Consider the following 17,977-nt stretch of genomic DNA (forward strand, 5'->3'; position numbering starts at 1 on the left):
CACCCTAGGGAGGGTGAGTTCAACTGTCCACCTGGCTAAAAACACTTGAGCAAAGCCTGTTAAAAAAAAAAAGCGCATTAATCTAGAGATGAATATTACATACATTATGTGGCATAACTAAATTAGCCACTCAGATTACATTTGGGGGAATATCTCAATGGACTGTCACTGTACAAAGGGGCTTCTGCAAATTGTATACCTTTGGTATGAAAGACTAGTAAACAGGCCACGGATGCCCACTTTGTGAGATGTACAGCTATAGAGAATAGGAGGCCGAGTCCGTTGGCGATGGAGAATCAGCCGTTAGCAACCATATATCCGATTTCAAGCACAGATGAGCTTTACATGGGACTACGAACAATTACAGCAGACAGAAGGTTTGCAGGCTTTGAACGTTCAGCCGAGTTATTGAAAAGATCTGCTAGGGAGTTAATTGCTTCCAGGATTTTGTTGGAATAGGATTTTTTTTTAATAAGTGCAGAAGCTCAGTAGAGAAAGCCATTTGTAGAGAATTAGCAAGTACTATTATATAACCGGTATCATACAGTATATAATATATCAGGCAACAAACAAAAGGGCAAAGGAAAGTTGCAATCCAAATACAGCAAGATAATTGAACAATTAAGCTTTCCAGATGGGTCGTTTGCACAAAGAAACGGCTTCTTCGGAGTACTTAGCATTTCCAGAGAAGTGTATGCAGTATTCAAGAAAGGAAGGTGGCCCGATTATAGTGCAGGATAGGTTATAAACCAGGAATCAGCAAATGGAATCTCTCCAGGTATTTCATAGTCTGATGTCAATCATGGCTCAACCGCTAGAGCAGATGGTACAAAACATCGGACCTTCCAAAGATTGCAGGCCTTTGTAGTACACAGAAGAACTATGGGGCATCGTAAAAGGCCAAAAATTCCAAGCATTGCCAGACCCATGCAGAGTCCAATGAATTATTTTGAAAAACACCTAGCACCAACCAATCTAATGAATGCACCATTCAATGGGCACTCCTCTGCATGAGTAAAACAAGGGCAAAAGCATGAGAGTCCTCAGATTGTAAAGATCGCGCAAACCTCAAGATCCTCGGCAGGCCACTGATCATCAATAGGCTGGTAATGTTGCCAATTTACTGGATGGGCCTGCTTAGATTCAAATTAGAAGATTTTTATTTATAAAGCGCTTTACACCAAAGCGCTGTACAAGTGAACAACTTAATACATAAAACAAACGTAAATATAACAGTAGAAGCGAAGTTACAATATGAATCAGTCAATAAAACAGCAAGAAGAGCAATTAACTGAAGGGAGAATAGTGGAGTAGGACTAGGTGGGGTGGGGACAGGTGAGGGGGAGGAGGGAAGGGGAAAGGAGTGGGGAGGTGGGGGAGGGGAGGGAAATGGTAAAGGGGAAAGAGGGAGGGAGGGGAGGCAGGAAGGAGAAGGAGTTTCAAGGAGGGGAGTGGAGAAGGAGAGATTTAAGGGAGGTGCGGAATGAGGAGAAGGTGGGGGAAGAGCGGATTGCAAGAGGTAGGGAGTTCCAGTGCAGGGGCGCTAGGAGTTGGAAGGAGCGGAAACGGGAGGGGGCACAAGGGGACGGAGGTACAGTGAGAAGGAAATGGTCAGCAGACCAAAGGGAACGGGAGGGGGAGTAGAGAGCGATGAGGGAGTAGAGGTAAGGGGGAGCAAGACCATGGAGTGATTTGAAGACTAGGCAAAGGAAGTGAAATTTGAGTTGAGTGCAATGGAAGCCAGCCAAGAGAGGAGAGGGAAGTAGTGATGTAGTCTCGGGTGGTAAGGAGACAGAATACGAACAGCAGAGTGGTAGATGGATTTGAGGGGGGCGAGATGAGAAGTAGGTAGTCCGAAGAATAAGGAAGAGCAGTAGAAGAGGCGGGAGAAGATAAGGGAAGAGATTAAAAGTTTGGTAGCATGGAAGGTGAGAGAGGGACGGACTTTGCGAATGTTGAATAGGTGGCAGCGAAAGGTGCGAGAAGTGAGCGAGATATGGTGGGAGAAAGAGAGGAGTCAAAGTGAATGCCTAAGTTACGAGCATGGAGAGAGATAGGGAGTTTGGAGGGAGGAAAGTGAATGAAAGGCGGAGGAGAGTGAGAGGGTAGAGAGTTTGAGGGAAAGAATAAGACTTCAGTCTTATCAGTGTTAAGGGAGAGAAGGCGGGAAGACATCCAGTTCTTTATGGCAGTAAGGCAGGAAGAAAGTTTTAGGTGTAGGTCAGTTGAGAAAAAGGATAAAGAGGAAAAGTTGAGTGTCGTCAGCATAGAAGTGGTGAGGAGATAACAGGGGCTAGGAGGGAGGTGTAAAGGGAAAAGAGGAAAGGTCCAAGCACCGAACCTTGAGGTACGCCGTATTCAAGAGGTTGGGATGGGGAGGATCGGCCACCCCAAGAAACAGTAAAAGAGCGGGAAGAGAGGTAAGAAGATAGCCAGTTGAAAACAGAGCCTTTGAACCCAAAGGAGGAAAGAGTGTGGAGAAGAAGGGGATGATCGACCCTGTCGAAGGCAGCGGAGAGGTCGAGGAGAATAAGAATAGAGGATTGCTTAGAGTGCCTAGCAGAGAGGAGGGAGTTAAGGATATAGGTGAGAGCAGTTTCAGGAGAGTGTTTAGGGCGGAATCCAGATTGGGACGGGGTAGGAGAGAGAGATTGGTGACAAAGGATGAGAGCTGGGAGTAGGCGAGGCGCTCGAGAAGCTTGGAGAGGAATGGGAGAAGAGAGATAGGTTGGTAGTTAGAGGTGAGGAGGGGATCGGCAGATGGTTTTTTCAGAATAGGGATGATCGTGGCATGTTTGAAAGCAGAGGGAAAGGTAGCTGAGGAAAGGCAGATGTTGAAGAAGGAAGTAAGGTAGGGGATAAGAAGAGGGTAGATCTTAGGGATGAGAAAGGATGGGAGAGGGTCAGTTGGGGCGGACGTGGGGTGGGCTTTGGAGAGTAGGGTGGAGACTTCAGAAGGGGAGATAGGTGAGAAGCAGGACATGCAGGAGGGGGGCTCAGAGGGAGGAGAAGAGGGGAAGTCCGAGGAGCAGTTGATTTTTTGCCGAAGGGTAAGAATCTTGGAGGAAAAGAAGTTAGCAAAGTCAGAGGGAGAAAGTGTGGAAGAGGAGGAGGGATCAGGAGTGGGAGGGGAGAGGAGGGGAGAGGAGTCGAGAGAGAGTTTGGAAGATACGGCAAGGGTGGGAGGCTTAGGCGTGGAGAAGGTTAGAGTAGGAGCGTTTAGCCGAGGCAAGACAAGAGTCGAAGAGAGCGTGGTAAGAGAAATAGGAGGTTTGGTTGGAAAGCGAAGGGGTTTTGAGCCAGAGTCTCTCTAGACGTCGGAGAAGGCGCTGCATTGAGAGGAGTTGAGGACTGAGCCAAGGTTGAGATGGTTTCTGGGTTGGGCAGAAGAGAGAAAGGGGATAAAGCTGATCAAGGGAAGTGGAGATGGAAGAGGAAAGAGGATAGAGCATCATTCGCTGACAATAAAGAGAAGTCATGGGGAGAATAAGAGCAAGTGTCAATAAAGAGGGAAGGATCAAAGTTGCGAAGGTCACGCTGTGAGAAGATGGGAGGAGAAGGCCTAGTAGAGGAGTGTGGGGTGGGAGAAAGAAGGAGAGTAAGGCATGGTCGGAGAGATAGACAGGAAGAGTAGAGACAGGGGAAGAGGGGTAGGAAGAGTTGAAGATGAAGTCAAGAGTGGAACCAGAGGAATGAGTGGGGGAAGAAGGAAGGGGGGAAAGGAGGTAGGAGTCGAGGATGGAGAAGAGGGGAGAGGTATGAGGGGGAGAGGGGAGGTGAAGATTAAAGTCACCAAATACAGTTAGAGGAGAGGGGGAGGGAGAGATAAGCGAGAGGAGGTGATCAAGATATTCATAGAAGGAAGAAAGAGGACCAGGGGGACGATAGATGATTAGAAAGGAAATGGGGTGAGAAGAGAAGGATTTGTAGAGAAATTCAAAGGAAGGGAAAGAAGGAAGAGATGGTGAGGAGGAGGAAAGGTATTTGGGGTGGAAGAGGAGGCCAATGCCTCCACCACGGCCAGAAGCACGAGAGATATGAGAGAAGGAGGACGAGGAGGTAGTTAGGGAAGCATGGACAGAAGTATTATGGGGGGGATCCAAGTTTGTCAGACATAGGAAGTGGCGGTTGAGGCGAAAGAATGTGTCGAGAACTGCTGCAGTCTTGTTACAGATGGATCTGGCGTTCCATTGCGCCACGTTCATGAGGTTGGGATGATGAGCGGTGGGGGGGGGGTAAAGAAGATTGGGACGATGAGTGGGTGGGTGTGTGAGAGGAGGATAGTGGGTGGGGATAGAAGAGGACTGGGCATGAGGAGGGAAAAGGAGAATAGGAGGTAGAGAAGAAGGTGGGGAGAGTAAGAGATGGGAGGGGAAGGGAAGAGGGCGGTGAAAAGGTGAATTAGCGGATCGCATAACCGAGAAATTAGAGATGTGTGGAGCTATGATGGTCCGTTGTTGTTGAGAGATAGCGAGAGCAGGGACCAGTGTGGTAGCTTCTAGAAGAGTCAGCACTCTACGGACACGCTTGGGTGGGGAAGGGGAAGAGGATTAGCAGCAGGGGTTGGGCAGTGGGAGGTAAGTGCAGAACTTGCAGGGTCTGGGATGAGGGACTTGGAAGGGGAAGGGGAAGTTGATTAGTAGCCGGGAAGAGGACAAGACAGGGGGTGGAGAGGGTAGACGAGCGTCCCAAGTAGTTATGAGATTATGAAGAGGGTGGAGGGCAGCTGGGCAGGAGGAGGCTGGATGGTGTGTGGAAGGTGAGAGCTAGTAAGGAGGAGGGCAGGGGGTATCACGTTCCAGGACTGGACAGTGGGGAGGGCCGCAGGTGAAAGCAACTGAGGCGGGGGCCTGAGGAACCAGGTGGGCACCGATGGAAGAGTTGAGGTGATTGAGGTGGAGGCAACAGAAGGCACCAGATCTTGGAGAGGGGCACCTGTGGATGGGCCCAGGCGGCTGTGGCAAGCAGGCTAAGGTTCCACTTGGGTACCAGTGGAAGGGCCCAGGCAGCTGAGGCGGTCGGGCTGGGCACCAGTTCTTGGAGGGACTAGAGGCACCAGTATAGGAGCACCGGTGGAAGAGCCCAGGTAGCTGAGGCGGGCGGGCTGAGGTTCCAGTTGGCACCAGTTGAAGGGTCCGGGCAGCCGAGTCAAGCCGAGGTTGCAGCCCTGTGAAGACACGCCTGGTCTTGAGAGGGCCAATTTAGGGGCACCGGCGGAGGATGCCTGGCGCCAATGTAGAAGGGCTAAAGTTGTGATCCTGGGCAGTCGTGCTTGAGCGGGGAAGGCTGAGAGGTGGAGGTACCAGGATTCGGGTAGAAGGAGCTTACAGAGAAGTTTTTGGGAGCCACAGTGGGTAGGCTGAAGTCGCAGTCCAGGGCAGCCGCGCCCGCTCTCAGGCGGGGAAGGGACCAGATCCAGAGTGTAGGCATTGGTGGAGGACCACAGGCAGCCGAGGGGGACGGGCCCGTCCAGAGTGGGCAGAAGGTTTCCGTTCACAGGCGAGGAGGGCCACGGGCAGAGGCACCAGGCCGAAGGCGCCAAGTTGTAGGCACCCGCAGGACAAACTCCGGCAGCCGAGGCGGGCGGGTCGGAGCAGAAGATCTGGGCAGCTGCCAACAAGATCAGTTGGATTAACAATGAAATTAGGTTTTAATGGCAGCTCCATCTTGGATTGTTTACGAGAACAATTAACACCTACAGGGCTTCCAAATAAATAGCTAAATCCCCACAGATGTAAAATTGACTTGTAACAAACGAAATCCACATTTGATTACCAACCATCTTAAAACGCCATGCTGGACAGAATTGCTTCAATGCTGCTTCTCAAGAGCAGATTCATTAAGATACTGGTTCACATGGACAAACATCAACCTAGCAGGGATGGCTCAAACACACCATGTAGATTTCCCAGGAGGGAGTCTGGGGCGGGTAGGGAGTGTACAGGGGGCATAACACCAGGCAATGGTGGGTGCAAGAGCAGCGATTATTGTGCTCAGACCAGCAATTAGTCGCTTCATACATCCAAGAAGTGTTGGTTTATCAAGATGGCCCCTCTGCTGCAGGTGTTGAGATTCAATTCCAAGAGGTTTCCCATTCCGCAAGCCATATTGTGGAGAGGGCAATTGGAGGCAGTCGTATAATCAGTTATAATTCCTATTTAACCCCCAAACAGCAGCTAGTTATTTGAAAATGAAAGGACAGAGTTAACATGCGTGAGTTTGGTTTACCTTGGATGCAATGATGAAGAGTGTTGTTTCTGGGTTGAGCTCAGCCAGGGTCTTTGCAATGTGTGTACCATCAATGTTGGAAACAAACCAAACATGAGGACCACTCTTTGAATATGGTTTCAAAGCTTCAGTCACCATCAGGGGACCCTTTAGATTAGATTAAGGAGAAACATTGTTATTTGCAAGGTAAAAATTCCAATATAAAAGTTAAAGCACAAAAAATATTTACCAAGTCAGAGCCACCAATACCAATGTTGACAATATCTGTGATACTCTTGCCGGTGTATCCCTTCCATTCGCCACCACGAACACGCTGCATACAAAACAAAACAATTAAATGCATTTGACAGACTGCCCCAAATGTGCATGCAAGCTTACGAAAAATCTTTGTACAGACTTTTGCTGCGACATACAACAAGAAATACACAGGCACAACTGACACAGGTTTTACAAAGCACAATACAGCTGCTGAAGCCTTCCTGCACCCCCATTTACCTTGTTCTTTGGTTGTACAATATTGAAACCTTACTTCACCCAAACACCTACTGCCCAAGCTACATCCTCTTTAAGGTTATAGGTTCTTAACTACTGTCCACTTCACCTCAACCACACAACGCTTGAAAGCATTCTTGCTACATCAATGGAACAACCTACCTCATATGCATTAAATTAGCAATAATGCAAGCATAACCGCACTGAAGTGGCTGCAAGGTTGTAAAGACTGGGTGTCTTTACTCCTACTCTCTATATGGTATGGATAGAGGTACAAAGGACCCCAGCCAATATTCTCCATTACAGTAGCAATGGGCGAGCAATCAAGGCCTAGCTTCTCAGGAGGTGATGCAGGCTGGTTCTTAAGTACAGTGTAGTCCCCAAGCCCCCACAAAGGTATGTCCACACACTATTAGTTAAAACAGTCTTTATATAATTAATATTCAAGGTTATGTACATCACAATTACTCACTTTTAGCTCAGAATATCTACAATGGTAAATATATACAGTTCTAAAATGGTACCACAATTATCAGATCTCATTAAAGTGCATCAACTATACTCTTGTCAAATGTCACACAGATCACTCAAAGGAAACCAATAATAGAAATAGAAGGAAAGCAGTTTGTTAGAACAGTTGGCAGAATACTGGCCCCTACCACTAGACAGTTGTGTGGAGATCCACCCGCCCCCACCTGGGCAACCGGTAAAGTAAAGATACCTCACCTTCTAGAAGTCTTAGTTCCTTCTAGGATAGTTCTACAACCCCAATGTACCTGGAATAGCAGAGTTTGTTGTCGGGGCATAGACTGATCGTTCTTAAGCAGCTCCCTTTAAGGCAGGAGCCACAGATCGTCGAGATCCCACAAGGAAAAGGGTTGAACGACAACGGTTGAGGTGGCATCTTCGTTCCTAGCTGTGCTCGTCGATGAGAGCGTTGGCGTCCTGCAAGGAAGAGGCGTGTGGGGAACCTTAGTGATGATAGGTCAGGACCGCAAAGAGTTTGAACTGTCGCCCAGCAAGGGCATCGAGTCGTAGGTGTGTGGTCTTTAGGTGGCGGGAGACCCACCGGCGGATGCTCCTCGGCGCGTCGGCAGCCTCGGCTTTCTCCAACGGGACAAAGTGGTCATCAGTGCAGGCAAGAGCGTCCTTGGATCAAATACTACTTAGGCAAAGGGAGCACTGCAGCTCCGGTCGGCGACGGCGGTCATCGACGGGGATGGACAACGGGCGCTTCTCCTTGCGATTCCGCAGCGGTCCCAGTCTCCGGTCGGCAGCCTGTCATAGGTCTGTCTACCAGGGAGCGCTGGCAAAGATTAGCAGTGCACGATGGTCCCTCATAGCTCGGGAAGAGGGTGCCTAACCAGGTCCTCTCCGGGTCAGTCCTTGGAGCCAGCAGCTTTCAGATGTAGAGCAGCAGCAAGACTTCTCTTTCAGCAGGGCTTCAAGGTTAAGCTTCAGTTTCAACTCCAGTTTCTCTTCAGCTTCTGAACACGAATTCTAGCAGTGAGAGGCCCCCAGATATAGTAGTTGATCTCCCATTCATTCGGCTGAGTCACACTTAGGCAACCAATCGGTCAGAAGGGCATTCATGCAAGAAGGCAGCCAATCGGGTGCATAATGCATTCAGGCCATTCACTTCTCTCCAGACACTCAACCCGTTATGTGTATTGGGACAAGTACCCAGCCATTCAACAATCCACACTGCATTCATACCAGTTTTGGGCAGGGCTGTCTCAGTCATTGTGTCAAACACCAGAAACTAGACATCCACAACAAGAAGTGCATATTCGTCACACACTACATTCACCCAGGTCCCACCCACAGGTGTACCCACAACACAGTCTTTGGGAAGGCTCCAGCCAGTCTGGTCGGCACTTCCCCACACTATCTTATATGGAACTTCCACCCAACAGCCATTCAGGGGGAAGGAACAGAGTCAGGGCTTCCCGGGACTTCGGGAACATCAAGTAAAAAGCGACGGAGGGCAAGAGGCCACGGGGGCCTCCGTCTCCATCAGGAATCTACCGATTCCAATGACAGGGCCTGGACATCCCAAAATGGAGGACGCTCAGGGCACCTGTCAAATTCAGCAAGAAGCTGCCACCCATCTGTACCCTGCTCTGTGGGCCACCCACATATGCCCAAAAACATACCCTAGGGGCATAGGGTTGTACCCCCACCCATGGGTGCCATAAGGGTATCCCATGGGTCTGTACACCAAACCAAAAGAGCTGCACCACCAGGAGTCCCAAATGAACTCCTGTGTGGAAAACACAACAGAACACACAATAAAAAGCAGTAAAGGACACAGAGGCCCTGTCCCTCCGATGCATTTCCAGCATCACAAGGTGCCAGGTTTGGTACTAGAAAATGTAATAAACTGAAATTAAAAAGTTCAGAATTTAAATCCTTTTGGCATATGGATACCATTATAGACATCTCAGCAAATCAGAATGTGTTCTATATATCTCCAGTAAGAATCTCATTGCAACCATTTGGACGCAAGCCTCAGCCTGAGAAGGTGCACAGAAACCATGGCGTCTGTTTAGTAAAGAGGATCATGTGCAGTTCAATTGGCTAAACTAGAAACCATCAATGAAACACAATGTTTAACGTTTGTTAATGGTTCTAATTTCATTAAACAAGTTACTTGTTTGTGCTGGTTTCACTCCACATTAACACTTTCCCTTTTAGTTGCACAACTCCATGTGCTATTTGCTCTAAAGATCTCAAGGGGGCTCATCACTTGGCATAATGAGTATTGATACAACTTTTAACCCTCGGCTTTGACCCGCTGGAAATGACTTGAAGCAGGTCATTATCTGAGAACAATCCCTCACAAGATATACAATGCTTAAGAAATAGACACCAGCATCCTTGTTGTGCTTCCACTTGGCCAGTAACAATGAGACCATCGGCGCTTCAAATGGTCAGCTCAAGAGTCTCACTAGAATTTCCTGCCAAAGTTTATTTCCAAAAGAGATTGGTTATTGGGTTACTGTACAAATTTGAACCAGAGGATTACATTTACGTCAATACAGTTGAACACAGACTAAGTCTTCTAAAATTAGGTTCTTCGAGATTTTTGTATTCCACCAGCAAGCTACTAAAGAACCAACATGCAGACGCTTCAAACTGGATGGTGTCTACACAACCAACCTTTACAGGGTGAAACTACCCCCTCAGCTGCCAACTGCAGAGAGGTTCCATTGTGCAGGACTATCAATTAAGGCGCATAGGCTGCCTGCGCAGCAGATTACAAGTTGCAGACCACTGCACTGACCAACGTTTACCTACTCGCCAAGTCCCTCACCTTGCTCGTTGTGGAAGATGTCAAAAGCATAAAGAAACTGGCAGAAAATTTGAATTTAAACTATAGTCTAGCTAAAGAGATTAAGTAGTATTGCCTAACCAAGATTGGCATGTCTCTGAAGCGGCATGTCACAACCATCCAGTAGTGATTGCATAACCTTGAGGATGCTTAGGCGTCTCCTCCACAGATACTTCTAGAGGAGCTAGTCTCGGGAATGACACCAATGTAGCATTAACGCATAGTAAATATTTGATCGGCAAATGCTCAAAGAACCAGTTTAATATCTGAAATGGGAGCAGGTTAGTGGGACAAAGGGTAAAAGCCCCTCATCTCAAGGACAGACGGTAAAGACAAAAAGCATCAAAAGATACATCCAATATTTTAACTAGGGCAGACGAAAATAGAAAATGCTCAACAAAACAGCTTGCTTCCGATGGGGATGGCCTGCAATTGACAAGCTTTTTAATCAAATGGAAGTTGATACTTGGAACAACATTACATTGGGTAAGATCTAATAGCAGCCTTTATAAAGGAATTCACCTCTGGAAGGATTCCTGTAACTAGAAACTCAATTTCATATCCATTTAAAACATAGGATGCACCTTCGTCTAGTTTAAATCGGTATCTGGGATCAAGTGCTCTTCTGTGGGGACTTTGGTCTTGTCACCAAACTGAGGCAAAGCAGTCTCGTCTGCCTAGATCTGGACTTTTAATGGTTTGAAACCTTCTGCACATGGGTGCACACAGGTTAACAGCAGCTGCAATGTTTGGGGGTGGGAACTGTATGAAACATTTCTCAATTGGAGAACACGGTCAATTTGCACTGCAGACGTCCTGGCAGCAGCTTTACAACAAATTGGGAGCAGAATATAATGTTTTCTTCAATGTTCCAGAGTCAGATGTCCCAAGATTCTATAGCAACGTTTGACCACTTGTTGGCAGAAGGGGGCAGCAGTACGTCTTTAGGAATAAGGCAAAGTTTGGTGATGGTATGGTCAACTTCAATTGTAGATTCTCCTCTCTGCTCCCTCCCCAGTGGTAGCCAGTAACTAGTGAAAGCATTACAGAGCATTGCGTGATCCATCCAAGTTACAGAATCGGTAAAGGTTTTGGTGGGTTTTGTAATTTAAATGCATTTTACTCCCAGGTTGGCTTGCCATTTAATTCCATCCAAGGGCCTAAAGGAAATAAACTATATACAAGATATTCTGTAGAAGGGAGGGTTTCTGCCCCCCACCCACACTTTCCACTCCAGACACAGGATGGATTTTTAGTTCAGTGTTCATGATCCTGGAAGCATCAAGGAAGCAGTAGAAGGGCACCGTGGAAATTTTCAAACACTAGCTAACACATTTTTCCTTGAGCGTTTGGCAAATTCACTTTTAGACTCGAGGTTTCCATTTCTGCTAATTGGTAACGGACATCAATTCACAAAAATCACTCCAAAGTCTAAAATCATACAAACCTAAACTTCTTGCATGAAAAACCCCAGTTAAGATGACTTGGTTGAACATATTAATCATACAGTGGTCAAACAAGTGGAGTGATCATTCATGATGCTCACATCTAGTAATGGAGGTTATGGATCAATTTCTGTCTTTAATCCTATTGTTTGACATCCAAAACAGTAAGTGGGGAAACCCAGGTGGCCAGGCTGCAACCCTATTTACAGAGATGTATACTGCTTAGCTGCCAAATATTGACAATACTTTATTTGGCTACAACCTTGGTTGTGAAGATTTCCAAAATCGGCCCTGGTGGGAGGATTTTGGGAGGCCACCATATTATGGTAAACAGGGAAGACAGTGGTTAGCCAAAGCCCAATCAAGGTAAGGTAGCTGCGCAGTCAAGGCTTAGTCTCAGAGCGAGTGGTCTAGGGCTGCAATGAGTACACAGAGCAAAACCAGTAATTCTAGTTAGTGTTAAAACTAAAGGCCTAGTAAATTTTCTAGCAATAATCTCTGCGGGCTCCACCGTCTGGCAACAGCCCGGGGCCAAAGTTAGTCCCGAGCAAAGGGCTTCAACTGTAGTCTAACCTGGTCAGCTGCAGGGGTAGTCAGCGTGCTGCTAGTCTTCGTAGAAGTCTTGGTTCCAATGATGATCAGCTGCAAGATTGCAAGATGTATCCAAGATTCAGCGTGGGAGGAAGCGCAAGGCCACCAGTGATGTCGGTCTTCATTCTGGATTGGGACTAGAATGTCTGAGCCGCATCCTCGCACAGACACAGTGCCCTTACCCTGCGAAAGCAACAGCTTTCGGCAGGAATGGGATCTCCATATAAGGCATTTCCTAAACCGAGAACGCATGAAGAAGGCCAAACAATAGAAAAAACAGAAAAGCCTTGTTGCACGGACATCTTAGGGTGCTAGCCACCTTCAGTAGCAATTTGCGGTTAATGCAACAGTGCACAAGTTTGTCTCAGACACATAGGCAAAGTAACCAAAAATCCATTATATAAAAAGAGAAGGATACAAAGTATCCTAACTGCACTTAACTGTAAGTTGGTATAAAGAGAAGTACGGACAGTGTTAGGAACCAGTCAGTTTCCCCATAAGAATCAGCAAAACAAGTAAAGGAGATTGCTTTACTTAGCAACAAAATGTCAGGATCGGCTTCAAAACAAGCAAAAATAGGGGTCCCATAGAAATCTAATTGAGCGAAAGGTGCAATAGGACCATCTTTCGTAACAGTTATATGTCAACATTATAATTGTATCATGGGTATTTTAAAGGATCACTTTACAACAAGTACAAGTAGAAAGGGGAGCAGCTAGATAGATCCCCATTTAAACAATTGCTGATTTGGTAGGTGAGAAGAAGCCTTAAATCAGATCATGAGAGAATCACAAATTGTGCGTCAACTGACTGGTTAACTGGAGGTATCTAGGTTTCAATCCTTCAACTGGGAGGTTTGTGTTGGATCAGTAGGCATGTCATTTTGACCAAGTCTGCGTGGTCAAGCATGGTCAAGCAAGCTCCTGGCGAATGAGTAAGGTGCAGCCGGCTAATCATCATCTAAAATGCACTTAGATAAAGTTAGAAGAATAAGTTACTTACCAATTAACCTTCTTTCAACTGGATGTACCTCCCACGTATTCCTCATCTTAGATATCTGGTCTCCCAGCTCTGCTGCTTCGGAGAATTCTCACCAGAGGGCGGTGTGTTAGAGGCCGCAGTCGTAGTCATGAGAGTGCCGCCATTGAGCGTCAACGTCATCCGCCGTGCCAGTTCTGTTTTTACAGTGTTCACAGTAACATCAGTTGATCAGTTTTTAAAGTCCCCAGGCGCTTAAGGAAGTTGAAGCGCAACTGGCGTAGACTGTACGGAGGGGTAGGTTGGGAATAGGCTCCCAAAGCAGTAAGAATTTGAAGGAGTACCAGAAATTTAAATCATGGACTGAATGAAGGACAGCTTTTGCAAAGACTCCTCCTTGATATGATGTAGAGTCCAAGCAGTAATGCTTCACAAAAGTGTATATTGACGACCAGGTGGCCGCAGCACAAATATCTTGCACCGGGACACCACTCTGAAGAGCTGTGGAAGTTGCCATGCCCCTGGTAGAATGAGACCCTTAACCCATCTGAAGGTTCTTTCCCAGCCAATTTATAGCACTCCGAGATTGCTAGAATTATCCATCTAGATAGAGTTTGCTTAGACACTAAGGCCCAATTTGTGTCCAGTATACTCATTGGTCACATTGTCGGAAATTTGCCAGTCTAGAAATATAGAAACTGAGAGCCTTTTTGGGTCCAGTCTGTGCAATCTCCTCTTCCTTACTAGCGTGTGGAGGAGGGTAAAAAGAAGGTAAGGTGATTTTCTGTGACAGATGGAAATCAGAGACTATCTTAGGCAAGAAGGATGGTTTGACTTCCAAATGGAAAATTGTGTGAGGAGGCTTACAAGAGAGCGCCTGCAACTCACTCATCCTGCGGGCTGACGTTATAGCCACCAACAAAATTGTTAGTAAGTGAGACGTCTTAACAGGCAAGAATGTAAAGGTTTGAAAGGGGCACACAACAAATTTTAAGACTAAATTCAAATCTCAGATGGACACCTGAAAAGGTGTTGCAGGGTACACATTTGTCAGCTCAAGAATTGACTGACCAAGGGCATTTTAAAAATATGACACCTCTTCTGGGGAGCGCTTATAGATAGCGCTGCCAAATATCGTTTTATAGTACCAACTTGGAGCCCCAAATTGGCCAAGTGTAAGAGGAAAGAAAGTACTATAGGAGTATTACATAAATCTTGATCCACATTCTTATCCCTGCACCAGTTACTGAACTTGTTCCAACGACACCGCTACAAGGATTTTGTTGCAGACTGTCTGGCCGAAAGCAAGATCTCCATTGCGTCATCCGGGAGGTCTCAATCCATATCTCAGCCTTTCAGAAACCATGCGTGAAGGCTGAGTGTCATGGCCTCTGGATGGAGAACACTACCTTCCCCTTGCAAGAGAAGATCCTCTTTGTGGAAGACGTATTGGAGGGCAGTTAGACATATCCAGAAAGTCCGGGTACCAGGTCCTCCTGGCCCAATCCGGGGCAATTAGGATCCTGGTTTTCCTGACCTCCTGATTACAGGAGGAATCACGGGGACTGAGGAAACTCGTATAGAAGCCGAAATACCCAGTCCACCACAAACGAGTCCCATATAGCTCCTCTTGGGCGAAATTCCCTTCAGCAGTACAGTTCGCATTTCCACTTGAGGGGTTCCTCAAAGGACAAAGATCTCTTGAAGGACTTCCTGAGCTAGTTCCCACTCGTGAGAGACTGCTCAGAGTGTGGGCTGCCGTGTTCTGCTCTCCAGCTAGGTGAACTACCGATAGAGAGATTCCTTCTTGCATTGCCCAGAACAAGAGCTGCATTGCCTCTGCACAGTGGTAGTGATCCTACGCCTGTTCCCTTGTTGATGTAGTACATGGCCACTGTGTTGTCTGTCATCAGGACATTCCTTCCATGTACAAAGGGCAGAAAGGCCTTCAGCGCTAGTCTGATTTCCCTCAGCTCCAAAAGGTTGATGTCTAGTTTGGACTCCGATGGAGACTGGCGACTGTCAGATCATTGGTGTGGGCTCCCCACCCAGTGAGTGAGGCGTCAGTCACTACGGTTATCTCCGGCCATGGTTGCCAAAAAGGTTCTCCCTTGATATTTTCCTTGCAAGCCCACCATAAAAGATCTTGAGCCACTTTAGCCGGGACTCGCAGAAGATCCGACATCTCCCCCGAAAATTGGGACCATTGAGTCATGAGGGCCCATTGAAGGGAATATCCTCAATCTGGTCTCTGGCAACGAAGGCCTGCAGATGTTGGGCATTTTGAAATTTGTTACCATCTGCAGAATGTGGTGAGCTCTCTCCTCAGGAGGTGAGGCTTTCCCTGAGGAAGTATCCAGGACTTCTCCGATGAATTGTAGTCTTTGGCTTGGAATCATTTGTGACTTCTTGTAATTGAGGGAAAAGCCCAGTCTGTAACAAGTGGCAGGTCATGCACAGATGTTCCTGAACTTGCCCTGATTAGCCAATCGTCCAGGTAAGGGTAGACGTGAATTCCCCTCCGAGACTCGCTGCCGCTAGCGCCATCAGCTTGGTGAAAACCCTCGGGTGGAGGTCAGCCCAAATGGCAGAACCCAAAACTGATGGTGAGAGCCACCAATCGAGAACCTCAGGTACTTTCTGTGCTTGAGATGTATTGGCACATGAAAGTAAGCATCCTGAAGGTCCAATGAAACCAGCCAGTCCTGAAGCTGAAGAGCCTGAATGATCTGAGAAAGGGCCACCATCTTGAACTTGTCCTTCCTGAGGAATTTGTTAAATTCTCTTAAGTCCAAGATGGCTCTCAAGCCTCCCTCCTTTTTGGTGATGTGAAAATAAGGGGAGTTGTTCCTTACGGCTACAGGTACATGTTCTAGTGCACCTTTCTCTAGCAGGGTTGAAATCTCATGCACAAAGAGCGGATCTGGAATTTTGACAGAGTTGTCTCCCGGTGGATGATCTTGAGGTCTTTGATGAAAAGGAGGCAGTAACTATGGGTCAACATCTCTAGCGCCCAGGCATCTGACGTAATGCCCCGCCATTCGTCGATACCGAGTGATGCTGCCTCCCATCGGGGTCTTGTGGGTGAAGACCTCAAAGTGGTCTTGTAGCGGCTGCAGCAGTGTTTGAGGAGGTAGTAGCTGCTGCTGATCTAGCACCTTTCCCCTTTCCACCCCAAAGGGGTTTTCTCTGTTGACATTCCCACTCCCTCTTCCAAAAGAGAGTAGGCACGAAAGGGTCTCCTCCTTCAGGAAGATGACCCTGCGTAGGAGTGTTGTTGTAGCTGTCTTATAGCAGAGCCGAGTGATTTTGCTGCCGCTTCCGAGGTCTGCAGCGTCCCCAAGCTCTTGTCCACCTTGCTGCCAAACAACCTCAAGCTGTCAAAGTGCATATTGAGTAATCTGGACTGCACATCAGGTGCAAAGCCAGATTCAGATTTTCTCAGCCATGCAAATCTGCGTAGGACCCTGCTAGATGCCATGGACCTGCTTACACTATCAGCAGTGTCCAGTCCTGACTGGAGGCATTCCTCCATAGCCTCTTTCACTATCATCCGTAAACCATCCAGTTCCTCACCCTCTGGGATGTGTTCAGCCACTGAGGTCATACAGTCCCACAGGGTGTATGTAAATCTTGCCAAAGTGCAAGTCACATTAGTCGATTTAAGGGCCATTCTGCCCGAAGAAAAGACTTTCCGGCCCAAGTATCAACTTTATCATCGCTGTCTGGTGGTATTGAAGGGTAAGCTGACTGCCTATTGGAGGTTGCAGCTTGTAACACTAAACTTTCAGGAGAGGGACGTTTAGATAGATATTCAGATCTGATGAAGATGGTCTGTACTTTGCCATACATTTTTTATTTACTGCCGAACCTGAATCACGGGTGTCCCATACCCTTTTTACAGTGCCTTATGGAAAGGGAGGACAGGATCTTTGAGGTCCCTCAGTCAAGATATCAGTCATATCATCGTTGTCGAAACTTGGGGAGGCTGCTTTCCAACCCATGAATTCAATTACCCTTCCCAGGAGGTTCCTATACCCAGGTTCTGCAGGGTCAGGTTTCCACAAACTCCACTTTAGGGCAAGTATCTAGGCCACTGGCATTTTGAAGACAAAGATCTGTCATCTTGGTGCCCTGGTTTACCAACTCTTCAGGAACCTCCCTGGCTCCAAACCTAACCCAAGCTGAAGTTACATCCTCTTCAGAGGACTGCTCTTCAAAAATAGATGTCGTAGATCTGAGAAATTCCTGCCTGGGTTGAGGCTGGAAAACCTTTTCTGGTAAAGGGGGTGGCACCGACTTAGGCTTGGACAAGGGTGTCGACTTTGGCAGCTGTATTAAGGGATGCTTCGATAAAGGCGATGGTATGGATGCTGGCTTCGACGTCTTCAAAGGAGGCTTCAATGCCATTGAAGCGTCGACATGGTCGAAGGTGTCGATGCCATTTTCAGTGGCGGCTTTCACACGATCGTCATGGACTGTTGAGTCAGATTTTGACATCGATTCCGCTACCCCCGATTTATGCACCAGTGATTTTGCCTTTACATGAGGTGTCCGAGAACTTTCCCCTGACGACACGGTCAACCGTTAGTTGGATCTCACGTGCTTGGTCTTTGATCGCTCTTACTTTTGGAGTGGGCAGGGGCATGATTGCCACGTGGCTTTTGAGGGTGTCTGGGCCGCTTTCTCCAATATTTTACGCATCAAAGCCCTAAAGGCCTCCCATTTTTCTGGGGAATCATGCTGGAAGGATAAGTCACCCTTCTCTCAGACGAAGAAGCGGAGGAAGACCTGTGACGTCAATTTTTCGACCTCTTGGAAGACTAGGAGGATTTCCTCGAAACTCTTGGAACGCGACCGCCTCCACCCATGTCGAGACTTTCCTGAATCTTAAGACCTATAAGGTTGC

At 47.4% G+C, this 17,977-nt stretch overlaps 1 protein-coding gene across 1 annotated transcript in view; it reads right to left on the reverse strand.

Moving 5' to 3' along the window:
- The window catches only part of GPI (glucose-6-phosphate isomerase), a 141,354-nt gene that overhangs the window by 63,106 nt on the left and 60,271 nt on the right, over nucleotides 1-17,977 (reverse strand). The window contains exons 5-6 of the mRNA XM_069607098.1: nucleotides 6,458-6,541; nucleotides 6,229-6,375 (exon numbers count right to left, since the gene is read on the reverse strand). Coding sequence (XP_069463199.1) covers nucleotides 6,229-6,375; nucleotides 6,458-6,541 — 231 coding nt within the window. The remainder of the gene's footprint in view (nucleotides 1-6,228; nucleotides 6,376-6,457; nucleotides 6,542-17,977) is intronic.

This window comes from Ambystoma mexicanum, chromosome 1p, assembly GCF_040938575.1.
Source record: "Ambystoma mexicanum isolate Mex_15411 chromosome 1p, UKY_AmexF1_1, whole genome shotgun sequence".
NCBI classification, from domain to species: domain Eukaryota; kingdom Metazoa; phylum Chordata; class Amphibia; order Caudata; family Ambystomatidae; genus Ambystoma; species Ambystoma mexicanum.